Source organism: Phytophthora cinnamomi (genome assembly GCF_018691715.1).
Source record: "Phytophthora cinnamomi strain GKB4 chromosome Unknown Contig53, whole genome shotgun sequence".
In the NCBI taxonomy this organism is placed as follows: Eukaryota; Oomycota; class Peronosporomycetes; order Peronosporales; family Peronosporaceae; genus Phytophthora; species Phytophthora cinnamomi.
In genome coordinates, this window is record NW_027150986.1 from 3280779 (window position 1) to 3307281 (window position 26503).

The 26503-nt window shown below is 53.7% G+C and overlaps 12 protein-coding genes across 12 annotated transcripts; 5 read left to right on the top strand and 7 right to left on the bottom strand.

Moving 5' to 3' along the window:
• Positions 1-179: 179 nt before the first annotated feature.
• IUM83_00954 (Nitric oxide oxidoreductase (Eurofung)) lies at positions 180-959 on the top strand (the record flags this gene model as incomplete). The annotated part of the gene is made up of 1 exon (XM_067924776.1): positions 180-959. The coding sequence occupies one exon, from the start codon at positions 180-182 to the stop codon at positions 957-959; it is 780 nt and encodes a 259-aa protein (XP_067788857.1).
• A 166-nt stretch (positions 960-1125) lies between these two features.
• IUM83_00955 (26S proteasome non-ATPase regulatory subunit) lies at positions 1126-2179 on the top strand (the record flags this gene model as incomplete). The annotated part of the gene is made up of 5 exons (XM_067924777.1): positions 1126-1397; positions 1498-1556; positions 1634-1689; positions 1787-1841; positions 1935-2179. 5 exons carry the CDS (start codon positions 1126-1128, stop codon positions 2177-2179), a joined length of 687 nt encoding a protein of 228 aa, XP_067789107.1.
• Positions 2180-2499: 320 nt separating this feature from the next.
• Positions 2500-6128, bottom strand: IUM83_00956 (Ribosome biogenesis protein; the record flags this gene model as incomplete). The annotated part of the gene is made up of 3 exons (XM_067924778.1): positions 2500-3094; positions 5198-5325; positions 5406-6128. The coding sequence occupies 3 exons, from the start codon at positions 6126-6128 to the stop codon at positions 2500-2502; spliced, it is 1446 nt and encodes a 481-aa protein (XP_067788981.1).
• Positions 6129-6255: 127 nt separating this feature from the next.
• On the bottom strand, positions 6256-9287 carry IUM83_00957 (E3 ubiquitin-protein ligase BRE1 2; the record flags this gene model as incomplete). Its single annotated transcript, XM_067924779.1, has 8 exons — positions 6256-6750; positions 6813-7224; positions 7303-7370; positions 7439-7579; positions 7648-7800; positions 7895-8008; positions 8083-8463; positions 8541-9287. The coding sequence occupies 8 exons, from the start codon at positions 9285-9287 to the stop codon at positions 6256-6258; spliced, it is 2511 nt and encodes an 836-aa protein (XP_067788982.1).
• Positions 9288-9314: 27 nt separating this feature from the next.
• Positions 9315-11258, bottom strand: IUM83_00958 (Transmembrane protein TauE like; the record flags this gene model as incomplete). Its single annotated transcript, XM_067924780.1, has 9 exons — positions 9315-9408; positions 9484-9533; positions 9596-9708; positions 9803-9977; positions 10053-10334; positions 10415-10611; positions 10686-10787; positions 10848-10887; positions 10959-11258. 9 exons carry the CDS (start codon positions 11256-11258, stop codon positions 9315-9317), a joined length of 1353 nt encoding a protein of 450 aa, XP_067788980.1.
• Positions 11259-13768: 2510 nt separating this feature from the next.
• IUM83_00959 (Transmembrane protein TauE like) lies at positions 13769-15470 on the bottom strand (the record flags this gene model as incomplete). Its single annotated transcript, XM_067924781.1, has 6 exons — positions 13769-13989; positions 14063-14237; positions 14319-14791; positions 14880-14981; positions 15066-15105; positions 15174-15470. The coding sequence occupies 6 exons, from the start codon at positions 15468-15470 to the stop codon at positions 13769-13771; spliced, it is 1308 nt and encodes a 435-aa protein (XP_067788471.1).
• A 769-nt stretch (positions 15471-16239) lies between these two features.
• IUM83_00960 (uncharacterized protein) lies at positions 16240-17007 on the bottom strand (the record flags this gene model as incomplete). Its single annotated transcript, XM_067924782.1, has 1 exon — positions 16240-17007. One exon carries the CDS (start codon positions 17005-17007, stop codon positions 16240-16242), a length of 768 nt encoding a protein of 255 aa, XP_067788463.1.
• A 542-nt stretch (positions 17008-17549) lies between these two features.
• IUM83_00961 (myosin-like protein) lies at positions 17550-19622 on the top strand (the record flags this gene model as incomplete). Its single annotated transcript, XM_067924783.1, has 5 exons — positions 17550-18111; positions 18196-18299; positions 18384-18443; positions 18513-19334; positions 19410-19622. The coding sequence occupies 5 exons, from the start codon at positions 17550-17552 to the stop codon at positions 19620-19622; spliced, it is 1761 nt and encodes a 586-aa protein (XP_067788828.1).
• A 280-nt stretch (positions 19623-19902) lies between these two features.
• On the bottom strand, positions 19903-20845 carry IUM83_00962 (Ubiquitin domain; the record flags this gene model as incomplete). Its single annotated transcript, XM_067924784.1, has 5 exons — positions 19903-20114; positions 20201-20336; positions 20417-20569; positions 20646-20679; positions 20772-20845. 5 exons carry the CDS (start codon positions 20843-20845, stop codon positions 19903-19905), a joined length of 609 nt encoding a protein of 202 aa, XP_067788464.1.
• A 598-nt stretch (positions 20846-21443) lies between these two features.
• On the bottom strand, positions 21444-22499 carry IUM83_00963 (uncharacterized protein; the record flags this gene model as incomplete). Its single annotated transcript, XM_067924785.1, has 1 exon — positions 21444-22499. The coding sequence occupies one exon, from the start codon at positions 22497-22499 to the stop codon at positions 21444-21446; it is 1056 nt and encodes a 351-aa protein (XP_067788829.1).
• Positions 22500-22907: 408 nt separating this feature from the next.
• On the top strand, positions 22908-24182 carry IUM83_00964 (Cell division protein Kinase; the record flags this gene model as incomplete). Its single annotated transcript, XM_067924786.1, has 5 exons — positions 22908-23279; positions 23351-23510; positions 23586-23661; positions 23733-23840; positions 23930-24182. 5 exons carry the CDS (start codon positions 22908-22910, stop codon positions 24180-24182), a joined length of 969 nt encoding a protein of 322 aa, XP_067788830.1.
• Positions 24183-24440: 258 nt separating this feature from the next.
• On the top strand, positions 24441-25627 carry IUM83_00965 (CMGC/CDK protein kinase; the record flags this gene model as incomplete). Its single annotated transcript, XM_067924787.1, has 4 exons — positions 24441-24814; positions 24936-25091; positions 25194-25371; positions 25442-25627. The coding sequence occupies 4 exons, from the start codon at positions 24441-24443 to the stop codon at positions 25625-25627; spliced, it is 894 nt and encodes a 297-aa protein (XP_067789485.1).
• Positions 25628-26503: the final 876 nt, after the last annotated feature.

Genomic DNA, 26503 nt, shown 5'->3' on the forward strand with positions numbered 1-26503 from the left:
ATCCATGAGGTTATTTGTGGCAGCGTTGTCGTCAACGGACGCTGCGGCTCCGTCAGAACCGCTTGCTGCACTACGCTGATCAGCGTTTTGTTCGATCTGCTTGCTACCTATCGACAAGGAGAGCACGCTGCTTGCGAACTTGCGGAAGCCGTAACTGTAGAGAAATCGAGCGTGGAGCCATGGGGCTCTACCTCAGCTGTTCCCGCAACTCGATCTTCCCTGGAGCGGTGGACAACCGGCGACCGCGCAAGCTAACGCGCGCACAAATTGGGCTTGTGAACAAATACCTGCCGAGCTTCCCGTACCATACAACTTCCACAGTAACTCACAAGACGACAGCGGCAGCTTTTTGGAACGAAGCCTTCTTTGAAGTCGGTCCGCCCTCTTCCAAGTCAGCAAACAGTGGGAAGCGCAGCCAGAACTCGTCCGGAGCAAGTCGCGTTACTCAACTATACGACACGTTTTACTCGTATTTGGACCACAACTCGCCAGCGCTCAAGCCTATATTCCGATCCTCCATGGTTGTGCGAGGCAAGGTGCTGATTCACATCAGCGCCGGCCTGAGGACGATCCTTACTGAAGACAATCTGGTGGAGCGCGTTGAGAGTTTGACCCGCACTCACCTGCGCTTTGGCGTCAAAATGGAGCACTACGACCCGCTCGGAATTGCTTTAATATTCGCCATGAAAGAGTGCTCAGGGGCGCTCTGGTCGCCGCAGGTGGAAGAAGCTTGGCGTCGACTATACGCGCACTGCTGCGTCATCCTGCTTGACTCGCACCGGCGAGCAGAGGAGCAGCAGGGGACATCCAAGAGTGGCGAAACGGTCAAGGCAGGCACCAGTCCCCACGTCGACGACATCCATACCAATCTTCGTCCAGCTTCGATTAAAGAGAACTCAATCGCTCCAGCCAGCACGACAAACAGCATCAACAGCTCCCGCGCGAATGAATCGGTATAGACATAGCCAACATGGGCTGCTAGAACTGCATGTACCTCGGCAGACAAGTGAGACTTTCAACTACGATTCGCCTGCTTCAACTTGAAAAATGTTTCTATTTTGTAAAATCCGCCAATCAAACGTTATGCAAACATAGGGGCAGTTTACAATTAGGTATCTTGACAAGATGGCGGAGGCTGAGACGCTGGCGGCCGTGAAGGCTGGCGACCTGGTCAAGCTGCAGCAGCTGCTGGATAGCGGCGTGAACCTGGACACCAAGGACGAGGACGAGCGCACGCCGCTGCATTGGGCCTGCGCCACCGGCCGCCTGGACGTCGCCGAGTTCCTCCTCGAGCACGCGAAAGCCGCTGTGAACGTGCAGGACGACGCTGGGTGGACGCCACTCATGAGTGCTGCTTCTGCAGGCCACGGGGATGTCGTGGGGCTGCTTCTGAGCAAGTGAGGGAATACCAGTAGTGGAGTGTGCAGCAGAGGAAGGAATTGCTCTCTAACCGTGGGGTCGTCAATTGGTACTTTTGAATGCCACCCCTGTGTACAGGGGTGCAGATGCGAACCTCGCGAATGAGAATGGGCAGATTCCGCTGCACTACCACAGAGGTGGGTGGCTAGATGTCGGGTGTTGTGTGCAATAAGGTGAGTTTAACCAGTGGTGTTAATTGACGGGTGGGGAACAGGACGCCAAGAGATCGCCGAGTTGCTGCTGGACTACACGCGGGACGTCAACCAAGCGGTGCGATCGGGTTTCGAGGCGGTGGTTGACGTTGTTGCTGTAGCAGTACTCATTTGAGGTTTTTCGTGCGATGTGGTTTTGGGTGTTGGTGCTGCAGGACAATACTGGGAGTACGCCGCTGATGCGTGCTCTGGGTGGTAAACCCAGCCCAGGTTCGTTGATTTTCAGGTTGCTCTCGAAACATCACTTCCGCTGACTATATTATTGGTGTTTCTGCTCTTGTTATGGACTTTCTCGTTGTATAGTGATCATTGCTCTGTTGTTTGACCACGGCGCGAAAGTGAACACGCGTGACGTTGGAGGCAACACCCCGTTGCACTTGGCTATCAGCGAGGGATACGAGGATATCGCGCGATTCTTGTTGGAGAATGGGGCAAACCCGAATGCGAAGAACAACGATGAGGAGCGCTGCGTGGATTTGGCGAAGCCTGCATTTCGTGCAGAAATCCAAATGCTGATGTCCAAGAAGAAGGGTGGCAATCATCCTTGAGGTGAAATCGATCCGTAAAGTTCAGCAGCCAATGACGATGGAAAGCAATACTGGGGTTTATCTATTGTGTGCATGTTTATTCAAATGCTGATGTCCAAGAAGAAGGGTGGCAATCATCCTTGAGTGAAATCGATCCGTAAAGTTCAGCAGCCAATGACGATGGAAAGCAATACTGGGGTTTATCTATTGTGTGCATGTTATTTATGTATTGTGTGCATGTTTATTATTCATGCTCAGCGGCTCAGCGATATCTTTCAGCTTAAAAGGTCACAACTCGAAGTCTCGTTTCCTTAGTTCTGACCATCGTGGCCCCGCAAGTTTTAGTCATCGTCTGATCCACTGAGGTCCAGGTCCGGGATGTTGACCAAAATGAGGATGGAGGCATGGCAGTAGATTCTCTTCCACGCATTTTCGATGGTCTCGTCCCAATCGGCTCCGCAAGTAAGACGCATGGCCTGGATAAGTGAGTCGCCGAGCGGGTCGAAATCGTCTGGCTTCACTCCGATCTTAAGATGTACAAGCGCCAGGTTCATCACCTTCTGGACGAGGTCCTCCGACGACAAGAGAGATTTCATGCCGCTGCTGATATGCACGATCACGCGGCTTTGGATCTGGACTGATGCTTGGAAAAGAGGTTTCATGTGTGGATAGTTCTCGAAGAGATACTTGTAAAAGTTCTCATAGAGAAGCCCGATCTTGGTACCGGAGCCAACTGCGTGGTGTGCATCCGTGTGGATGTTTTCCTTGAAGACTCGTTCCCAGTGTTCGAAAGCTATAAGTCGGTCGTCGTTATCGGACGGTTCAGTGATCACGAAATGCGGCAAGTAGCGCTTGATGATACGGCAGTAGTGCTTGGAAAACTTGGGGCGGCTTGACGTGCTGCGATGGGCGCCGAAGCTTGCACCGACGCCCATTCTCGTTTGTTGTGTTGTCCTCAAGGATGCCGTTGCACAAAGAATTGACTTGTGATTAGTGAATTCGATGTAAGTTTAGGCGCTCTGGTGGAATGGCTACAAAGAAAATGGTGTAGCATTAATACAGCGCCGGCAACAATAGCGCTTATGCAATGGGCATAAGAAATCGACGACGTGATCTAAAATTTCAGCAACCTAAAATACTTATTTCCCTCATGCAGTCATAGTATTCGTCTAATCAGTGCTGTGATGTTGATGGTCTCGTCCTTGAAGCTCTACTTGCTGAGTCATCATATTTTGGCTGACAGCATTCCTGCCTCATTCTGAAGGACGTGCTTGATAAATATAAATGTACTGATGTGGAGGGACATCAGCGATGGAATCTAGCATCTTCATTGGCAACCAGGTCATTGAACCAAAAACCACACCATGTGCTGCACCCCGCACTTCAACGCCGCAACGCCAACGCAACTTCAAGATAAGGTAACAAGGAAGTACTTCCAATGGCGCTGGTTTCTATCAGAAAGATCACTCTGAAGTCTAAAAGAAAGCACCTCCTGATCGCCGATGTAGAGGCTTCCAGAGCTCTCCGTGATTCGTATTCGGGCGAGTAGTAGGTCGAGCATGCTTGTCCGTATTAAGATGGGTCACTACCGGGTCTGCTATCTTGCGTCGTTTGTTGTCCGATTTCGTAGCAGCTTCAAAAGAAGCATGATCATCGTCCTTGTAGCTCGACTTGCTGAGTCATCATATTTTGGCTGACAACATTCCTGCCTCATTCTGAAGGACGTGCTTGATAAATATAAATGTACTGATGTGGAGGGACATCAGCGATGGAATCTAGCATCTTCATTGGCAACCAGGTCATTGAACCAAAAACCACACCATGTGCTGCACCCCGCACTTCAACGCCGCAACGCCAACGCAACTTCAAGATAAGGTAACAAGGAAGTACTTCCAATGGCGCTGGTTTCTATCAGAAAGATCACTCTGAAGTCTAAAAGAAAGCACCTCCTGATCGCCGATGTAGAGGCTTCCAGAGCTCTCCGTGATTCGTATTCGGGCGAGTAGTAGGTCGAGCATGCTTGTCCGTATTAAGATGGGTCACTACCGGGTCTGCTATCTTGCGTCGTTTGTTGTCCGATTTCGTAGCAGCTTCAAAAGAAGCATGATCATCGTCCTTGTAGCTCGACTTGCTGAGTCATCATATTTTGGCTGACAACATTCCTGCCTCATTCTGAAGGACGTGCTTGATAAATATAAATGTACTGATGTGGAGGGACATCAGCGATGGAATCTAGCATCTTCATTGGCAACCAGGTCATTGAACCAAAAACCACACCATGTGCTGCACCCCGCACTTCAACGCCGCAACGCCAACGCAACTTCAAGATAAGGTAACAAGGAAGTACTTCCAATGGCGCTGGTTTCTATCAGAAAGATCACTCTGAAGTCTAAAAGAAAGCACCTCCTGATCGCCGATGTAGAGGCTTCCAGAGCTCTCCGTGATTCGTATTCGGGCGAGTAGTAGGTCGAGCATGCTTGTCCGTATTAAGATGGGTCACTACCGGGTCTGCTATCTTGCGTCGTTTGTTGTCCGATTTCGTAGCAGCTTCAAAAGAAGCATGATCATCGTCCTTGTAGCTCGACTTGCTGAGTCATCATATTTTGGCTGACAACATTCCTGCCTCATTCTGAAGGACGTGCTTGATAAATATAAATGTACTGATGTGGAGGGACATCAGCGATGGAATCTAGCATCTTCATTGGCAACCAGGTCATTGAACCAAAAACCACACCATGTGCTGCACCCCGCACTTCAACGCCGCAACGCCAACGCAACTTCAAGATAAGGTAACAAGGAAGTACTTCCAATGGCGCTGGTTTCTATCAGAAAGATCACTCTGAAGTCTAAAAGAAAGCACCTCCTGATCGCCGATGTAGAGGCTTCCAGAGCTCTCCGTGATTCGTATTCGGGCGAGTAGTAGGTCGAGCATGCTTGTCCGTATTAAGATGGGTCACTACCGGGTCTGCTATCTTGCATCGTTTGTTGTCCGATTTCGTAGCAGCTTCAAAAGAAGCATGATCATCGTTCTTCTTCAACTTGTTGGCAGCGTTAGCTTTTGCGATGTTGACAATCGCAGCAGCCAGGTCGAGTTGCTCATTGGCTTCAGCAGCCGACATCTTGGCACTGGCTGCCGTCAAAGCAGCGCGACTTTTCTGGAATGGATACTAGTGTAGCAACCAAAATCATCAACACACAAGTCAGTCACGAAGCAAACCACAGATAACAAAACTGACTCCGTCCGTACCTTGGATCGATTCACCACGAACACGTACGTGGCACAAAGGTCGGGCTCGAACTTCTTCGCCAGCGGGTCCGTCGTACGATGACGGTAACCCGGGAACAGGCGGATATTAAACTTCCGGCGCTCCTTGAGCACGAAGCCCGCGGCCTTCGCCTGCTCCTCGATGAACCAGTTGGAGTACGGCGGCCTCGTCTTGAGCGACACGTGCGCTTCGCCATGGACCGTTAGTCGGTCCCGCGCGCTCTCGAAGAAGTTGAGCAGCAGCGCACGGTTGATGTGCACACGTTGCTGGCCGCTGTGCGGGAAGTTGAAGACGATGTACTGGAAGAAGTCGGGCACAGTCTTCATGCCCGCGCCCGTCTTGACCTGCTGCGGCAACTCAAGCAGCTTGGTGGCGTCCACGTCGTGCAACACAAGGCCGTGCGCCGACCGCACGGCGGCGATGCATTCCTGCGCGTTGGGGTACTTGCTGCGCACTTGGCTCTCCGAGTCGAACGAGGTGGCCAGCACGCCTCGGCCGGTGCCGCGGTGCTTGACTAGGCCGCGCGAGAAGGAGAAATCGCCGTCTCCGAGCACCAACACGTCGTCTTCGGCCGCGTACAGCTGCGTGATCGTGTGCTGGCCGTCGTGCCGCTGCCGCTTGGTATGGCTGGCCGCGCTGTTGCTGCTACGAGGCTCCGAGAGCTTGCGCTTCCGCGACGCGGCCTCACGCTTGTTGCGAGCCATTGATGCCAGTCAAAAAGTGACTCAATCGGGCTAAAGTTGCCCTAAAGTTGCTACAAGCAGAGGTGTTCAACTGAATAAACGTGGTCATTGTCTCCACACTAAACTGCATAGGTATCTCCTGGCTCTCCTAAGTGAGCCACACGCTCTTGACATCGTCGTGGCCGAACATCTTTTTGCATGTGGGGCACTTGCGGTTGCGCGACTTGAGGTTGTTTTCGATGCACTCCTTGCAAAACATGTGGAAGCACTTGGAGATGATCACGTCCTTGCGTCGGTCCTGGCAGACCGAGCAGTTGACGAGCTTCTGCAGGTCGCGCAGCTCGAAGCGCTCGAGGTCGGTGAGCTCGCCTGTGGAAGACGCCGACTTGGCGTGCTGCAGCTGGCGCTCAACGTCCTCGATCTTCTTGCGGTACGCCTCGCACTTCTCGCACGGCTTCGGCTTCTCCTGCAGCAACTGCTGCTCACGCTGCGACTTCTCCGCAGTCGCACAGATCTTCTTTGCTACCTCTGCATCGCGTAATAACTTCCGCTTTTCCGCGTCCGACGCTTCACGCTCTGCCTCGATGGTCTTGACATAATCTTTCATCTTCTCCAATTCAATCTCCTTTGCTTGCAAAGATTCCTACATATCGAAGCGTATGTCAGCATTCGACATTTGACAGTAACGCAGCACCACGCGCTTACCTTTGACGACTCGATGAATGCTTTTTGGTGCTTGTGCACTGTGCTCAGCGATGAAACTTGTAGCCTGACAGCAGCGAGCTCTTCGAAGCAATGTGCCTTCGCCTGCTCCTCCCTGGCAAGCAGCGTGTGCAATTTCTTGTTCGCGCTGCGCTTCTCGTCGATCTGTTGAATATATCTCTTCCGGCTATGGCGCATTGAATCCACCTCCTTTGAGATGGTATCAATTTCGAGCAGCAACGCATCGTTCTCTTCTCGTGAGGCTTCACTAGTAGCCTTCATATCCTCGATTTTAGTCCGTAGTTTTTCTCGGTCACTTCTGCATTCGTGCAGCTCTTGCCTTTCTTTTTCGAGTTCAGCCTCTATCTCTGATAAGCTCTTCAAGGCATCTGACAGCTTTTCACCAGCATTTTTCCTGTCAGCAGCAAGCCATGACCGTCAGTTCCCCAAACCACTGCAAGTTACTTCGGCTTCGGCCAGATTCTAAGCGTACATTTCTGCTTGCTTCAGCGCATCGTACTTCTGCTGCAACTCCAGCTTCTCCTTTTCAAGCAGAGTTACCTACTCAAACACAAAACTCCGTCAGATACCATGAAATCTAAAACCCAACGACCTAAGAGAAAAGCAACCTTCTCTGTTAGTGTCTGGATCGCGTGGCTATCTGCAGAGGACTGTGCTCGATCTGCTCGGCTCCGCTCGCGTTCGAATTGTGCCTTCAGATTAGTGTTTTCACGCTTGGCTGACTCCAGCTCCGCCTTAACTTCCGTTAGCTTCAAACCGAAGAGAAAACAAGGTCAATATGTGAAGCTGCAATTCCACTTGGATGAATAACTATTACCTGATCTCGGTAGGTCGATGCGTTTGAGATCTTTTCTCGGAGTGATACGTTCTTCAAATTCAGCTCGTCCATTTGTGCTTTGGTCTTGCTCATTTCACCTTGGATCTTCGTGATCTTCTTTTCCCATTTCTCGGTCATGTGGTGTTCGAGGTCCTGAGAACGTGAAGTATACAAAAGTGCCACACCCAGACGAATTTTTATCAGTATCTACCAAAATGTGAGGCGGTTTCGAATGTAACCACGCTACCTTCGCCTTGTGCAAAAGTTTCTTATACTCCTCTTCGCCGTGCGCCTTCTCATCTCGGAGTTGCTTAATTTTTTCTTCGTTGTCTTGAATCAGGGCTGCTTCATCGTTTTTCCACTAATCCGTGAAGTTAAAAACAAGTGTGAGCACCACGGCAAATGCACCCACAACTGCATTACTGGGTTACTCACCGCCACTTCCAGCGCCTTGAACTTTTCCAACTCCCGCCGCATAGACTCAATTTTCTGGCGCTCTTGGTGTAGTTTCTTACTCAATACCCCCATGTTTTCATGCAAGGTTCCAACAATCTTAGCGTGCTCCTTCTCTTTCTTTGCCAATTCTTCCTGTTTCACCGTTCCTGCACTCGACGATCCTGACGTGGACTTTTCACGAGAGTTTTCTTTATCTGGGACTTGCTCGGTTTTAATACCATCCGCATCGACACCATCCGTATTTACACCTCCCTGTTGCTTCACAAATGCGCTTAAGCGGTCGTAGTCTCGACAAGCCCTGTGACGCTCAGTTTCCTTGTATTCTACATCATGCTCGAGGTCAGCTATCCGAGCTTTGCACTGCATCATAACGCAATTTCTCAGTCAGCTCCAATACCATCAACAATCCCCACAGCCATTTTTACAGCCGCACGCACCGACTGTAGTTGTCCCTTTAAGCACAGCGTCTCCGCGATTGCAGCTCGTTTTTCCTGCAAAATGTGCGCGTACTCAATAGTTTTCGTTTTGTCTGCCGCAACACTTCCCACTGCAGCGAGCAATTTCTGCAGCAACTCCTTCGTCTTGTCGCTCCTGAGTTTCAACTGGTCATGCACTTCCTGCTCCATCCTCGTCAAGTGCTCCGCCTTAATAAACGTCTTGTCATCAACGTCGTCATCGGACGGCAATGACACATCGGCGTCAGGTTCGTCTTCCTCCGCGTCTTTGGCCACCGTGATAAACCACTCGGGCAGGTTGAGCTTGATCTCCTCCGCGCGGACGCGGACCTGTCCGAAGCCGTCCACGGCGTCCAGCGCCGCCTGCCAGGCCTCCTTGGACGCCTCATCCGAGACGGCCGAGGGGTCCACGGTCTTGGTGGCAGCCAGCAGCTCGTCCTGCAGCTGGACCCACTGTCTCCTCAGACAGCGGAAAGACGCGCCCGTGACGCCCCTGGAGCGGTACAGCGCCTCGCACTTGCTGGCCAGGTAGGCGATGCGCCGGTTCTTCTCTCTCATGTCGATCTCCAGCGCCTTGTTCTTCTCCCTCACGGCCTCGATCGTGTTGGGGTTCGCCTCGGGCGGCGTCGGGTCCTCCAGCTTCATCTTCTTGGCGGCAGACGCGCCCGCGGGCAGCGCCTCGCGCCGCTTGCGGTGGCCCACGCCGTTCTGTGCTCCAGTGTCCGCCATGGCTCTCGCTCCGAGTCCCTGCTGCCGTCACGCGCCGTCGCCGTCCGCTCGGATCTTGGCGCTCCCCCTCCAGTACCAGTGGCTCAGTATGGTATTGAAACCCTCCCTTCTTCGTGACCTCCTAAACCAACGGGATTTGCGTAAATCGGGGCCTAAAACCGTGGTTCGTATTTTTTTCGGACAGCTTATTTCTTACCCTAGATCCCGAACACAGCACGCAGCACCGCGAAGCTCAGCGGCACAATGCTGATGAACATCGCCGCCGCAATGGCGAAAAGCAGCAGGGTGCGGGACTTGGCCTTGCGCACGATTTTGATCAGGCACAGACGCCCTAGCAGCGTCATCACGAAACCCAAAGGCATCATGAGCTTGGCCAGGTTCAGGTCCAGCTTGCCCCACAGGAAGAAGTTGAAGGAGGCCACTGCAGCACACACACACAATACAGCACAAACGACAGGTTGTTAGTCCGTGACGAGCTCGGCAGCAATACAGTGGCAAGTGAGACAGCAACTTACTGCCGCTCACTAAGAACACAGCTGTGGCGGACATGGCGGACACCGCCGCCGGGGAGAAGTTGACTCCGCGCAGCAAGCGCGACGTCGCACCTTCACCGCCGACGCCAAACGCTCCTGCAACTGCGCCAATACCTAGCAGATGGAGAGGCAATTTTCTGATGGACTCGGGCGACCACTGTGAAAACAGAGTAATGGTTAGCTGCCGTTTGCACTTGAGTTCAAGGCGACAGCGTTGCCCGCATTGCCTTACCTGGACTTCATTCGGAGCGAGGATGAATCGCGGGTTTTGCTGCCGCTGGTATGTGGCCACGACGTCTTTCATCTGGTAGTGCGAGACAACCGACAGGAAGATGAAGGGCAGCATGGAGACCAGCAAGAAGAAGAACGAGGTCGGCGGGATTCCGAGTGGACTGGAGAAGTATTTTCCTCCTTGGAGCGACGTGAGCAGCACTGTGGCAACGAATAGGCCAAAGTTGATGCCCAACTTGCGCCATGGGAGGTTAGCCTTATACTGGAATCCGCCGTCATCATCCTAGCGTTTCATTAAGCGCACGAACTTAGGCATCAGCACATGAATCGATACAAGCATCAGTTATCAGTGCAGATACACACCTGAAAGCTTGTGGATGGTGCGCCAAGCAACGACATCGTTTCCCCACTGTTGCACCACCGCCAACCCTCTTCGTGTCCAACGGCTCGAGCCTTCTTGAATGCTTTCTTGCCGATGTATCCCAGATACACGACTAGCGCAATGATTAGCAGCCAAGTGGAGAACCACGAGATCAACGATGCCCCAAAGCCAGCTCCCACTGAGAAGAACAACCGCATCCACTTAGCCAATTGCATCAAGACAGAATAGGCTACTCAGATCATAGCCACGTACTGAGTAGCATGGGCTGCATCATCAGTATGAAGTCCCAGTTAATCAGCGAGAAGTTGGAGTTGATCGGCTTCTTCCAGAGGTTCAACAGGAAGTCGCAAATAGCTACAGACAGCACAACGTCAGAACTCTAGCGCTTATTGCACCCATCTAAGATGGGCTTACCTCCGCCGAAAATGGTGATGCTGGCTAGCGGGATAGCCTCCTATGATGGCGAGAAAAGGTGAGAAAACACTTTGACACCGCACCGATGAAGTCTAGTATATCAATACGTACGTCCGGCCCGAGCTTCAGCACCAAAATGAAGACGGCGTCCAACACGGCGCCACCGCCGGTCTTGGCCCCCGACGTGATGAGCACCACCAGAGCGGCCAGCACGAGTCCGAGCAGCTGGTGGGGCCGCTCCATTGAGCGCAGCACCTCCCGCGGCTCGTAGGGCTCGCCCTGCGGCGGGAGCGTCGGCACGGGGCCGAACTTCACGGGGCTGTCCTCCCCTCCAGGTGGCTGCGCAGCAGCCAACGCCGCTGCGAGCGTCAGCGCGGCCAAGGCGCGCGCGAGATCTCCTCGACGGCCCATCACGTTCCCGTTCTCTTCCTTGAAGCGAATCTAACAAAAGTGAGTCCCAACTTAGCTTTGAAGGAGCGAAATTCACATTTTGAAATCGGTACTTGTCAGGAAAACGTCGTGTAAAACTTGTGGTTTCTATGCATTTCTTCGTGCACTGTGCACGAAGATTTCACCGAATGCAGTTATTTCAGGCATACAAAAAGCTAGTGGTTTCACGAGAATGCAATCATTCACTAGAATTCATCGTGCAATTTGCACGATGGGACTCGATGCGTGATTAGCTCGAAAAAAGAAAGAAAATATACATTTTTCAGCGTAAGTTTTGGGTGCTCATCTCTCTAGCTAGTGTTTTCCACGACAAGTGATCTAATCTTCGTTCTCTGCCCCTACTAGACACAGACGAAAACGGAGGACGAGATTTGATCTGCTCATACAGAAGGCCAGCACAGTCGGTAGAGCTTTTAGCTCGGCGCAGCTCGGTGTTTGATAGTAAGCCTTCTATAACATGCATCAGTCGCTGGAGCTCAGCCAGCCGAACCTTTCCAACTCGGGTAGCCATGTCATGCTTTGACAGCATCCGTAGTGCAGGTGATCCAACACACCAATGCTGCCATATTAGCCGGAGGGTCCCGTTAGGAAGTACAAAATCTTCTGCAACTCGGTGAAAGCCACCACCCCATTGCTGTAGCTCGAGAGGTGATTCCGTCGTGGAAACGACATCAACAGTCCTTCTATCCGGTTGTTCGCCAGCTAAATGGGTACAACTAAGTTGTGAACGAGCAAGAACCGCAGCAAAAGCTGATTCCAACGCCTCGATCGTCATTATTGAACCATGGACGTGCCGTTTAAGAGTATTCTCGAAGGAATTAGTCAGACCTTGTTTTAACGAATCAATTTCCGCTTTGTACTGTGCCAAGTTGACCATTATTCCCACATGTGGAGGAATTCCACCTGGAGTGATGGGATCATCGACTTGAAAATTACGACAAACAACTCGTTGGCGAAGCCACTCAAAATGCGATCGATCGCATGGTGTAAATAAAGAGGTAGTGAACAGCAGGTGATTATGTGGCAAGTGTTCGCGTAAGAACACAAAGTGATACAGAATTGAAGCAAGACCGAACTGACACACCATTCGCAAGCTTGGTGGTGCTCCAGAATAGACGGTATCCATGGCAAACTTTAAACGCTTTTTTAGCTCCAATCGATCTTCTTCAGAGCTGGTTACTGGGCTAAAAAATGGGGGTAATGTAGCAAAGTTTGGTGAATCAAAGGGCAGACCAGACACATAGCGCCCAACAATCATATCACCAGCAGCCTCAAATCTCACATACGTGTCCTGGACCCCAGGAAGAGTCCACCCAGCGCGAAGGCATATTGACGCAGCGAACGGACCTGATGTTGAGCAACTGCTAGCGTATGTAGAAGCTCCTTTCCTCGCCGAATAAGTGCCAAAATCCTTCACTGTCATCCCTAACTTTGATAACACATTTTGCAATACGTCTTCACTTAGCACGCGTTTCAGTAACTTGAGAAATCGACTGTATTGATTTCCACCCTTGAATAATTTTCCATCGCTGGCGAAGCCCAGAACAGCAAAATAAATCCCCAAGCCCAAAATCGGACAAATCTCTGGCATCGTCGGATTGGCGTAAATATGGCGAGGATCCCGAGGACGACTACCGTCTTGGTCGTTCTTCATGTGTGCAAATTTTATGGTAACGGCATCTTCTTGCCACGAAACATGTGCATGTCGAATGGTTGCTGCATTCTTAGCGCGGCACATTAAATTCCAACAAATAAGTAAAAAGGAGTGACCAAAAACATATTTCTTCTTGCTTGAGCGCAGCATAGCTTTGGCAATCTCTTTGTACATCGAACATGAGAACGGCTCCTTACCCTCAGTATGTCGCTCGTTGTTTCGCTGTGCAGTGCGGGCAACAGTGTGATGAAGTCCCTTGAAAAATCTTTTCATTTGGCGGTCAAAATCATGAGGACGTGAGTGCTCAGTCGTAGCGTACAGATACACCAAAGCCGAACGAACATTACCGAACGTGGACTTCCCTCCTATACCGCGCTGCTCCATCGAGGTTAAATAGCGCATGCCATCCTTAGTTGTTAGCACCTGCAGGTCCATGGGGCTCTCCAAAGGTTCACGTGTGAACCATTGAGATATGCTGTCATCATTGACGGACTCCAGTGCGAGAAATTGCCTTGTAAACAGGACTTCACGGTGACCACGATCTGTGTTGGCATATAACCACCCCACAAGCTGTATCAATGCACGACAATACATGTATTTGGTGGACGCTGCGGTGGTGTTGCCGAGTACTTCATCAACTCGAGCGTCCAGGGCCTACATGATGTTGTTGTGCGACTGTTCACTAGATTTGAAGTCTCAAAATATTTTCTAAAATAGACTGCGTGCACTTTGCACGACGAAATCCATTTTCTATACATGTATTATCAAAGTACTAAAGTGAATTTGGCATTGAAGTTGTAAAATATGTAAATACTGATCAGGCGAAGAGCGCTCGGACACTCTCGACGCTCATTGCGACGGCACTGATGAGAACGATCACGGCCATGGAGAAGATGATCAGGCTTGGGCACTGGAAGCGGCGCACGACCTTGAGCAGACATAGGTGGCCAATGTACGTCGTGATGAACCCCATGGGCAGCATGAGCTGCGCGAGCTGCAGATCCATCTTCCCCATCACCAGGTAGTTGAACGACGACACTGGCAACATCGCAGCACGAGTGAGACTTCAAGCAGGGACTAGCAGTGTTTTGGCAAGTGGCGGGATACTTACTTCCGCTGGAGAAGAGCACGGTCGCAGCAGTCATGGCCGAAGCGGCCGAGGGGTCGATCCCCACCTCTAGCAGTAGCGGCGCGTTGATGATGCCTCCGCCGATTCCAAACATGCCGGAGACTGCTCCAGCCGCGAACGAGAAAGCGGGGAAGAACCCGATCGAGGACGCCGTCCACTGGATTCCCCCACATGAGCAACAAAGTGAGAATATTGGTGAGAAAGCGGGTCCTGGTGGCATCGCTGCGCTTAAGCTTACCTTAATTTCGTGCGCTTCAGGCTCGTATTGAGGGTTCTGCTGCTTCTGGTAGGTGACCCCCAGGTTCGTAAGCGAGAAGTAGCTGACACCGACGAGGACCAGATAAGGCAGTGCCACGAGCACGGGGTACAGGGCTGAGGATGCATCGATGCCCAGCGGGCTGTCGAAGTTTTGCCCTCCACGGACGATCCTCATTCCAGCGATAACGACAAAAAGACCTAATAGTGTAGCGAGTTTCCTCCACGGTACATCGGCACGAAGCTGTGGCTCCCCGGTAGGGGTCTTGGACGGATCAACGCTAAGAAGTGACGACGACTCTGGCGACACACCACACTGCCACCGCTCTTTTTGACGGGCGCTGATGGCTTTTTGCAGAGTTCGAGTGCCCGTGACGCTGAGAACCAGCACCAACAGCACAGACAGGAGCCATGTCGGCATGATCGTGTTCAAGACAGTGCCACAGGTTGCTCCCACTACAAAACACACGAACACGTCCACGGGTGAGAACACGGTGATCATCACGTTGATAAAAAAAGTAGCCGGTGGCTGATCGCGACGTACACAGAAGGAGTGGCTGCATCACGAGGATGACATCCCAGTCGATGAGCGGTTTGGTGGAGTTCTCCCTAGTGCGACGGATGTTCAAGAAGAAGTTGCCGATGGCTGAATGAGGCAAAACCATAATGTTGTGTGCAGGTGAGCAGGATCACTAAAGCAGCAAGGAGTAAAGACACATCGTTGACTAACCCCCGCCGAGGATCGTTATGCTTGAAAGAGGGATCGCGGTCTGCAAGATTCAACCAGTTACAAGTCAGTTGACAGCACACAGGGCAATGCACACAAGACCGGTCGAACCTTGGCGCTGAGCCCGCACACGAGGATGTAAATCGGATCCAGCACGCCTCCTCCGCCAGTGCCTCCCCCGGCGGCGACGAAGATGACCAGCGCCGCAAGCGCCATGCCGAACGCCTCGCGTTGCGAAAGGCCGTCGACCTCGTCGACTCCTGGAACCACAGCTTCATCCGCTGGCGACGGCACCGAAGCCGGCTCGCTGCGCAATGTTTGCGCGTGCACCGCTGCTAGTGTCAGCGATCCCAGCAGCAACAGCAGAGTGGTGCCTGGTCGCATGCGCAGCCCGAGTCGAAGCTGCATGTTCCTGCGGAGGAGCAAAACCGGGAGTGCAGCCCGTGAACAGCAGTGGCAAAAGGCAACAGGCGTTGCTGCAGAGCCGAATCCTGCGAGCCTCGTCAGCGGCGCGCGCGGCCAATCACCGCCAGCGGAGGACCAACGTGTTGCAGCGGAGACCGTCTCGCAGAGATAGACACGCTAGTTTGCCGCTGGCTGATTGGCTGAGACCGGGGCGCGTCGCTTCAGCCTGATAACGGGCCACTTCAAGCGGAGATTCCTGCACTTTGAATTTCGCGCCCAGCACCGGAACGCGGGTTTGCACTGAAGCAGGACCAACAAGACCTAATAGCTGCATCGAGCACATTTCGCCTTGGCGAGCTAGTCCTACCTTGCGTCTGCCTCGTGCTGTTGCGTTGGGCTTGCCGGCCGAAAGGTGGTTGGGTGGACAACTACCCACTACAATATGCGGTCGCGGCAGAGTGTGCACCTGGCCGCGCCGAATCCGCGTGGCGGAGACGGCGGCGTCACCTGCAGTGATAGCACACGTCACCATGGGTGTAGTAACCCAGCTGCAGCCCCGGATCTTCTCCGGTGATACTGCTCAACAAGAACGGGGACCAAATCGGGTCGCTCGGTGGAACACGGACACAGGCATTTCACCGGATGCAGTGTCGGAGTCAAGACAATGGCTGGTAATTTTTCTAGAATTCAATTGCTACACTCCTCGAACTACCTAATAATGGGTAACGCGTCAAAACTCATGCACGCCGTCGCGGGGTCGGTCGCCTCTCATCTACTGGAGCGAGCACGGGATAGAAGCGCTCTCCTCCTCTGTGGCCGCACTCACCGGGAACGGCACGTCGGCGAATGAGAAATCGTCCTTGAGCTCCACCGCGAAGCAGACCGCGAGCCTGCCGTACTTGGCCGAGTTCGTCCACCCAGGGTACTGCGACCGCAGCACGATCGACACGCAGTCGCCCAGCTTGACATGCTGCAGCAGCCCCGAGGAGCCGCTGAAGTACTTGCGGTGGTGGCGGAAGTTCCTGCCCGCGCGGAGATTGGGGCAGAACGGCACGCGAGCCGTCTCCCTGATCTCGCCCTCCGCAGCCACGGACGTCACCGCCACCTCGCTCCAGGAGCTCGACTCGCGGTACGTGCCGTTGTACTCGCGTCCGTCTGTGGCCCAGCCCTGGTCTTTCGACACGCAGTCCGCCACCACCAACGAGCACTTGCTCACGTCCACGCCGGCCGGAATCTGCAGCTCCTCGGCGGTCGGCAGCTGCAGCTGCAGGTAGTCCTCGTTCATGTCACCGCGGCCGCGCCGGAGATCCGACGTCTCGGCCTGGAAGGCCAGCAGCACGCCCGCGAACTCGAGGATGTTGTTGAGCACGTCCACCGGGAGCTGGCGCCGCGCCACGACAGACGCGATGTAGAGGACCTCGTCAATCGGGCGCGGCTGGACCACCGAAAGCTGCTCCTCCTGCGTCATCTGGTGCGCCTCGCTGGCCGAGAAGATGGCGTCGTCCACGAGGAACACGCCCTCGTCCGTTGCCGCCACCATGCTGCTTGCTCGTCTGCTTGTCTAATTTCCTACTTTGTCTGATTCCTTCGTTTTCTTCTCGCATCTGTCTCACTCTTATTAGAGGGAGGGGGCATTAATTCAGTTTTCACAGTACTTGTGGGCATGGTCAAGTTGAAGTGCCCGCAAGTTCCACGCGGCACGTCGGCGCAAACCAGTACGTCGCACGTCGAATTCAACGCGTCGATGGTGTTGGAGGGTGCCTGATTCATACTCGACGGCGCGATAAAGGTTTGTTCTCGGAGAAAGCGCTGCATTGCAATACAAGAGCTTGAAGAGTTTTGAGCCCAACGTCGCTTACGCTTTAGCTGCGTGGAGCTTGCTTGGGCAAGAAGTCTGTCTCTTGAATCGTTCCGAAACTGTTCCTTGGCCTTTGCTGCAAGCACTTGCTGCAAGCACCTGGTGCTGGTTGCCGGACGATCAAATTGCCGCAGAAACCCCCGCCAAACTCAATTGAACCCCCAACCCCATTTTTTTGGGTTTTGGTCGCGGATTCTCAGGTCACAACTGGGGCAGCGCCGATAATGCAGCAGCAGCGCGAGAAGGAGGCGCGCAAGCCTCGCCAGCAGCAGCTCGTGTTCTCCACCAAGAGGGCGGGGCGCAAGGCCAAGGCGCGTCAGCAGCAGCAGGCCCCGGCGTCCGCGGAAGACGCGAAGCCCGCGTCGCAGAGCAGGCTCGAGCAGCATGAGACGAGCGCCTCGCCCCTAGACGCGCAGGAGCGAGCGCGCCACCGCTCGAGCCGCAGCAACCACGGCCACAGCCGCTCCGTGAAGCGCATGCGGCCGTCGCGCGCGCTGCTGCAGGGCGACCACGCGACGGTGGCGCAATGCGTGCGTGCCATGGTGGAGCGGAAGACGGACGCCGCGCTGCTCGTGGACAGGAGCGGGCTGCTCACAGGCATCCTCACGGACCGAGACGTCGCCGTGAAGGTGGTGGCGGTGGGCAGAGACCCCACGCGGACGCTGGCGTACGAGGTCATGACGCCCGACCCGTCGTGCGTGTCGGCCAATGCCAGCGCCATCGACGCGCTGAAGAAGATGATTTCGGGACAGTTCCGCCACTTGCCAGTGACGGACAATGACAAAGGTGAGGGGGGAGGGAGAGGAGAGTGGAGGGGTGATGTGCGTGAGGCTTGACAGTGTGTGGGTTTTTGTGGTTTGTGATCTGTAGTGGTGGGCATTCTGGACATTGCCAAGTGCCTGTATGAAGCCATCGCGAAGCTGGAGCACGCGTACCGAAAGTCCTCCGACCGGCTGGAAGAGACCGTGAAGAAGGTATTGAAGAGATGTATAGAGTAGAATGAGGAGTTTTGCAATGACTGACGACACGGGGTGGGTTGTGTGTTGGGTTGACTGTAGCTGCAAGAGAGCCTGTCGGGGTCCACAGAAGCTAACTTATTCGAGTCCTTACGCCAAAAGGTAAGGGTCCTGAAAACGCGTTTGTGCAGTGTGCGTCGCACTGACATCGTGTTGAATATTCGTCTGTAGCTTTTTCTGCCGACTCTATCGGCGATTATCATGGAAGGCTCCGAGGTGCCAGTTCTCAGTCTGATGTCTACAGCTATGGATGCAGCACGCATGATGTTGATACAGAAGACTAGTGCCGTGATGGTGTGCGATGAAGCAGATCGCACTGTTGGCATTTTTACTTCAAAGGATTTGATGCGGCGAGTGGTGGCACTATCGCTGGAGCCTAACCAATGCTTGCTTTCTGGCGTGATGACGCCCGAGCCTCAGACAGCCACGCTGGGAACGACAATTTTGGAGACGCTTCACTCGATGCACAACGGAAAATTCCTGCATGTACCCGTGTTTGACAGCGATAAAAACCTGGTGGGTATTGTAGACGTGCTACAAGTTACCCACGGCGTCGTCCAACAAATGGGCACGTTTCAGAGCGTGAAAAGTGATGGAGTACAACCACTGTGGGATCAATTTCGCAATAGTTTGAAAAGTGCCAACGATGCCACAGAGCACGAAGAAGTTGACGACGACGGATCCAACGTTGGTGTTGACGATCCGGATGCGGATGATGTGGACATTGCGTCGCTAGTGGGGCGCCGAACGTGGAGCGATTTCCAGTCGTCAACTGGAACAAGTGTTACTGGTGACCCCGCGCTGCTGGATGAAAACCCATTAAACGAGCATGCACCTGACGTGTTTGTGTACAAGCTTGCCGATTGCTACGGCAACAACCATCGTTTCACAAGTTCTGCTGAGTCGGTGAAGCAACTGCTTGTGGATGTCCAGAACCGACTGGGTGACAACACTATCCGCCGAATCCTTTACGTCGACGACGAAGGCGACCATGTACGTTGTGTTTTGCGTCGTCTTGACTCATCCCAAGTTTTGTTTAATCTGACGGTTCATTTGCTTAAATCGTAGGTGTTACTGTCCGAGGATTCAGACTTGAAGGATGCCGTTAACCGAGCTCGCACATGGGGAAACAAATACATCCGACTTAAGATCCCTCACTATCGACTCGCGGTGCGCCGTGCGTTGGGGCAAAACAGCGATACAGCGATCGGTATGGTCGTGTACGCCGCTGCTGTAGCTGCACTTGCGGGCGCATCGTTTTTCTTGAGTAGGCGCAAGTGATTAAGCTGCAAGGATGTTGTTGTGCGTCATGATGTGTGAGTGGTTACAGGAGACATCACTAGCGCAGGTAACACTGCCAGCATCCCAAAACCAGATCTGTTCGAGATAAATGAAATGAAGTTTTATTATCGAAAAAAACAATCAAAATTCGCGGCGCTTAAGAAATAAATACGAGCTGCCACGACATCGATTGAAGATGATTCAAGCGAAAACGATAACCATGAAGAAGCCTTCGAGGCGAGCTGCTTCTGGGGGGGGCATCACTGATGGCGGAACGCATTCAGGACGAGATGCGTGAGACCGTTGCCGAGACGTGCATCACACTGAAGAGTGACAACAAAACAATGGACTTCCATGAAAAGAAGTGTGGGAAGTAGTAGAACAGCGTCCACAGTCCGTAGAGGAAGATGCCCGTGAGAATCAGCAGCGAGTTCTGCGGGTTCAACGCCTTGAGGTTCGTCTGGAGAGCTGCTTGCGGATGGGGAGCTGGGGCTGCATGCAACCATTACACAACGCCCACGAAGCCATCAATCTCCATATGGTGCAACCTGAATGAAAACTACTCCGTCGTCACTTACGCGCATCGGTAATGACGCTGTGGATCACACCGCTCTCCTCAATGCCGTACTCCCCCATGGAGCGCGCCGGGAGCAGCAACATGCCCATGTAGATCAATCGGATCTTCTTGCCATTGGCGAGTTCCTCAGCGAAGAACTGCATCAACCAGGCAACAACGAGGCTGAGGGTTAGTCGAACGATCTCTACATCAACAAGAGTACGGTGGTTGCGCCTACTTTGTTGACAAAATCGTCGACTTGCTGCGTGGCCTTGAACCACGCCGGTCGGATCTCCTCTCCTTGGCGCAGTCGAATGGGCAGGTAGCCCTCGGGCACCTCGAGCTCCACTGCTTCCACCGCCTCCTCTTCGTGCTCCGACCCCTCCGACTTCTGCATCAACAGAAGACAAGAGCACGTGAGTCAGAAGAAAAGCACAGCGGTGGCCTTAGGAGCAGTGCCGTCTTACCGCCTCGCGTGTGGCCGTCACCGACTCGACGATTCTTCGTGTTCGACGTAGCAGAACAACAAGGAGGCAACTTCTTAGTCTCAGAATGTCGACCATCGAAGAGGCATCTCACGCTACGCTACGTACTCTGCGTCGTCGTTCACGAGCGCCCACTCGTCATGCAGGGCGGTAGGAGAGGGAGGAGCTGGAGCCGAGTGCATCGGGCTGGCTTGGGATGTACAAGAATGAGCAGCAAGCGGCTCGTGAATCTCCTCCGGGCGTGGACGCTTCTTTCGTTATGGCCCGACTCTAGGGATGGGAAAAGCAACAGACCAAAAGACCAAATCACAAAAAATTTGCCTCACTTCAACATGACCATTTTTTGCCTTCCTCAACCTTATTCTGACGCTGCCGCTTACGTTGCCTGTGAAAGGGAATTCCAACAATGACTGCGACCAAGGAGTAGCAAGCTACGGAGCTTGTGTAATTAAGCGTTTTTGGAAGACCCCGAAGGCGTTGAGAAGCAGTACTTACTGTGAGGTGGCTTGGAGAGTTTGTATTGCATAGAGGATAATATTGGAGACATGGAGCTCGTCCGAGTTCATCGAGAAGGCACACATGCTGCTGCATTCGCCAATACAACTTCGTACGAGTCGTAGTTTTCTGTTTTGAAATGGGAATGGGACGACCGGTGGGTTTATTCCCCCCCTGAGAAATAGTAGGCAGAACACGGCTCTAAAGACTGGCAGAGCGAGATCTGGCAAGTGCCAACGGATAGCCAATTCGACACGTTCAGGCTCATGCCGATACTTTATTAAGCTACGAACCTGTGGGTAGCTGGCGATGTAGGTGGCGAAGGAAGCGAGCAATATGTCCAGGCTTGAGTGTCGCTATCTGTGCTACGTGATGCTCTCGCAGTTCGGCAAGTGCGTCGATATCATCCCAGCCGTTATCGATGAAAACTTGAAGGAGAGCGCTCTGCCCAATGCTGCCAAGCGAAGTTTCGAGCACTTTCACCACAGCCTCATGAGGCAAGATGTCATCACCGTCTGCAGCGGCGGGGATGGCGCAGCTGTCTCGGGTTGGCTTGGGCGGTGTCACCTCATCCCTTCTCGTCTTTCGCCTTAGCTTTTGTAAACGCATGAGCCACGCTGGAGGCGAAGGGATTTTGAGGTTGGCTTCCACGCGGGTGTCATAAACGCACAGGATCAGGAACTGATAATAGGGCGCGTTCAGCGCGATGATTGCGATGCCCGCTGCAACGTTAAAGAGCGCGTACTTGAGCGGAAATGCGGCAGGGAACCAGATCATGAAGCCAAACGAGCCGCAGCCAACGCCGAGGTAGAAGTAAATGGAAGGGAGGGTGAACCACAACTCGAGTCTCTGCAGTAACCGGGCCGCTTGGTAGTCATCCTCGGTTTCGTTCACCGCGAGGAGAACAAGTACACTGTTGATCACGGAGAAGAGTAAGAAGAACATGCCTGTGCACAAGAAGACGCTGGCGATGCCCTTCACGTCTCCCGACCACGATGAACCATAGTTGTCGAAAGACGTCGCCGCGACAACCTGAAGCCAAGACGCCCAAACGGTGAACACCAGAGCTGATATCAAACCTACGTTGGTGACTTTGGTGAAAGCCTGTTCTCGCGTGTTGTCGTGCTCGTGCGGGTCGAAGCCCAGCCAACGAAACGTGTAGGCATCGTACACAATTAGAGGGTCGAACACGCGCACCATCGTCTGGAGTAAACTCCCCGTGGTAGCCTTGCCGGCACTTGCCGCATCACGAGACGGCTGACCCGACGATCCCTCCACGGCTTGTGCGTTCATCTTCCTTTCGCCAGCTCGCGACGACTGCTTGGCTTCCGTCTCCTGCATTCCTTTCTCGCTAAGTTGGCGCCAAGATATCTAAGCGTAGGTGAACGGTCGCGGCAGACCAGCGCGACAAAATACCTGTACACACCGAGCAAATGACCAGGGCCACTGCATCATTCGTGCAGTTTACTCTCGCATCAAAGGCAACGACGCGCGGTTCACGTCTCAGCTTGCACAAAGGTCCTTAGTTGGTCGACTATCACAATGATCTGGTAGTTAAACCGAGGTAATCCGTGATAGATAGGATACTTAATTCCCATTCCAACAAATTCGATAGTGGAATAAATAAGTATGACACCCTGTCTACAATGACCGATCCTCGTTTTTATGATTCGGATCGTTTTCCTCCGCGTTGCAGCTCGCTCACTCGTCAATCAACCAAGACAAGCTCGATCCCCCCGCGTGACTAGCATGGCAGCCCGTACGCATCAGCTGCGCCAGCACATTGAGGCGTTGATCCGCCGAGACGCCGCCAAGCGCTCGCTGGCCGTGGACGAGCGCGCGCTGCGCCGCCGCGTGGACGACTACTACCTGCCCATGTTCCGCTGGACGACGGAGGTCGTGGAGGCCGCGCAGCAGAAGCAGGGCGACGCCAAGCGCTGCGTTTGCATCGGCCTGAGCTGCCCTCAAGGTGGCGGCAAGACCACGGCCTCCGTTTACATGCAGGAGGCGCTGGCGCTCATGGGCAAGAAGTGCGCCGTCATGTCGCTGGACGACGTCTACTGGAAGTACGAGCAGCAGGTGGCGCTCGCCAAGGCCAACCCTGGCAACCCGCTGCTCCAGGTGCGTGGATGGTATAATTGCTCGTAAGCTTAGTGCGAGAGGTGGCACTTACTTACTGGGGCGTGTTGCAGTACCGAGGAAACCCGGGCACGATGGACGTGCCATTCCTGATGGACTTGGTTCGCGAGTGCAAGACTTCCACCGCCGAGATCGCTCTGCCACGCTACGACAAGTCGCAGCACAATGGCCGCGGCGATCGAGCGCCTCTTTCCGAGTGGGACCGCAAGCAAGGTGCGGGACGAAAGGAACATGTGAAGCTTTAGTGGTACCCGTACAGATCTAAAGTCGCCTTTATCGATTCTCCAGGTCCGCTGGACGTGTTGCTGATTGAAGGCTGGTGCATGGGCTTCCAAGCGCTCGACGATACCAGTTCCGAGCTCAGGTACACCCAGCGATGTTGGAATTCTGATGCAGTTAAAGAACTGGAGCATTAATCCGTCATTTGTGCTGCAGTGAGCACATGAAGGCTGTGAACAAGGAACTGCGTGCATTCGACGAGTTCTACGAAGAGCTCGACGGTCTAGTTGTGATTAAAATCGACAACTTGGACTGGGTCTACCAGTACGTTGTGCAGCATCTTTTGCTACCCTATCAGCGCAAGCCTGTCGGCACCGGTAGCACCTCTAACCGACCTCCTGTCTGCTGAGCAGGTGGCGCGAGCAGCCAGAACAGCTCCTGCGGGAAGCCAAGAAGCCAGCCATGACCCCCGACGAGGTGCGCGACTTCGTGGACCGCTTCATGCCGGCGTACAAGACGTACCTCAAGGGTCTCTACGCCGACCCGAAGGACTCGACGTCGCCCTTGGCCACGGTCCCGCGCCTCATCTTCTCCATCACTTCGGCGCGCGAGCCGTTGGCTAAGCCAGTGGAGTTCAACTTCACGTCTGAAGCGCTTCAGGATTAGCTAGAAACGTCCGATCTCAGGAAAAAAATTGACCGGCTTTCATTTCACCCATGCTGCGATTTCCCATCATGGGTGTTTCTATTTTCATCCCTATAATGCTTGGGTTGCATAGTCCAAGGATGATTTAAACCGATGGACTTTTTCGATTTGAGCTCCCACCCACAGAAGGAAAACGGGTGATTATAGCAGCCTGCGGAGCCTGTCAGATTCGGAGACCAACGCCGCTCGGCCCACCCACCCACACGCGCGCCCGAGCCCATGGAGCGGTACCAGAAGCTGGAGAAGATCGGCGAAGGCACGTACGGCGTGGTGTACAAGGCCAAGGACCGCGTGACGGGCGAGGTGATCGCGCTCAAGAAGATCCGCCTGGAGGCCGAGGACGAGGGCATCCCCAGCACGGCCATCCGCGAGATCTCGCTGCTCAAGGAGCTGCAGCACTGCAACATCGTGCGCCTGTACAACATCGTGCACACGGAGCGGAAGCTCACGCTCGTGTTCGAGTACCTGGACCAGGACCTCAAGAAGTACCTGGACGTCTGCGAGAAGGGCCTGGAGAAGCCCATACTCAAGTCCTTCCTGTACCAGCTCCTGCGCGGCATCGCCTACTGCCACCAGCACCGCGTGCTGCACCGGTGCGTCTCCTGTCCATTGTTGCATTGCCATAGCTCTCTCTTCGAGGTGGATGGAGCTTGCAGAGCAATGGAAAAAGGGGGATGCTGACCAATGCGTTGTTGTTGTTGTGTGGACAAATAGTGATCTGAAGCCGCAGAACCTGCTCATCAACCGCGAGGGAGAACTCAAGCTTGGCGACTTCGGCCTGGCCCGTGCTTTCGGCATCCCTGTGAGAAGCTACACGCATGAGGTCGTGACGCTTTGGTACCGCGCGCCTGATGTCCTCATGGGATCACGGTACGTTTCGATATTTGCTCGGGACGCACAGTTTGCAACGTGCGATGGAGTATTGAGTTGTGTGCACTCATTTCGTTCTTGACGCGTACGATGTTTTGCTAGGAAATACTCGACGCCTGTTGATATTTGGAGTGTGGGCTGCATCTTCGCGGAGATGGCCAACGGCGGGCCGCTGTTCGCTGGCACGTCGGAGGCTGACCAACTCGACCGCATCTTCCGCTTGCTTGGGACACCTACGGTTGAGATCTACCCAGCTATCGTGGATCTTCCGGACTACAGGGTGAGGATATGTCTTGCTCCCTACATCTTGCTGTCGTACTTTACATTTAACCATTCGTTTGTATCTCCAGCGGGACTTCCCTGTGTATCCGACGCCGGACAACCTGGCACATCTCGTACCGACGCTTGACGCTGATGGTGTGGACTTGCTCGAGCAAATGCTGCAGTACGACCCGGCAAAGCGTATCACCGCGGCTGATGCTATGCTCCACCCGTATTTTAGCGACTTGTCCTCGGCGCTTACTGAAAACCAATGAGGCGTGGAACGGCAGCGTCAAGCGGTTGGCAGCACAAGAATTATCAGTGGAATCCTGACAAACGAGTGGATGGTTCCATGTAGTAGTTTTTGCCTGTATTGCTGTCCGTCCATAGAAGCATTTCAGTTCTTGTGTTGTGATGATGACTGCCGAGGACCGACAAGTGTTAATGAAGTGGCATTATTTGCAGCTCGAAATTTCGTCTCATGCGAAGAGACGCAGCTCAAAAGGTCATCGCAGCAGAGGATGCCCTTTGTTCGGAAGGTGCGGCGACTTCATGCTGTGCCGGTGTTACTTATTCTGCTGTGTTATTATCTTGCTGCAGCATCCTCAAACAACAACAACCTGGTGACAAAGTGCATTCGGAGCATACCACGATCTTTTACACACCGTCAACAGTTGCAGCTATGCCCTGCAAGTAGCTACAGTGGCCAAGATCCAACTGCGCCAGGGCAATGTGCAAAGATGGCGTTGGGAGGGCGAGCGTTGCAGTCTGCAAAATTTGCGTCGCGAATCGAGCTGCTACGTGCCGCCTCGATTGTCCAGCTCTGCTCTGGAACGCAGCATACTGGCCCAGCAACTTGTTGGCTTGCAGTTCCAGCGCAAGTGAGGCAGCGAATGCTAGTAGCGTCAGCGTCCACTACACTCAGCGATGAATGGGATGTGGAGTCTGAAGCTGCCGCACTCCCGGTGGTTCGAACCTGCCGTCGTGCTCAAGACACTCGGCCGGCTAGATGCTTGCTCCTCTGGCTCGAGATGAGCAGGACGCTCACCAAACGAGATGCTAGCGACGCGCTCGAGGTTGCTACTGTGCTATGCAGAGGTTTTTGTGGTAAAGTGGAAGCTCTGAAGCAATGCGTAAAGCAAGTTTCGCCG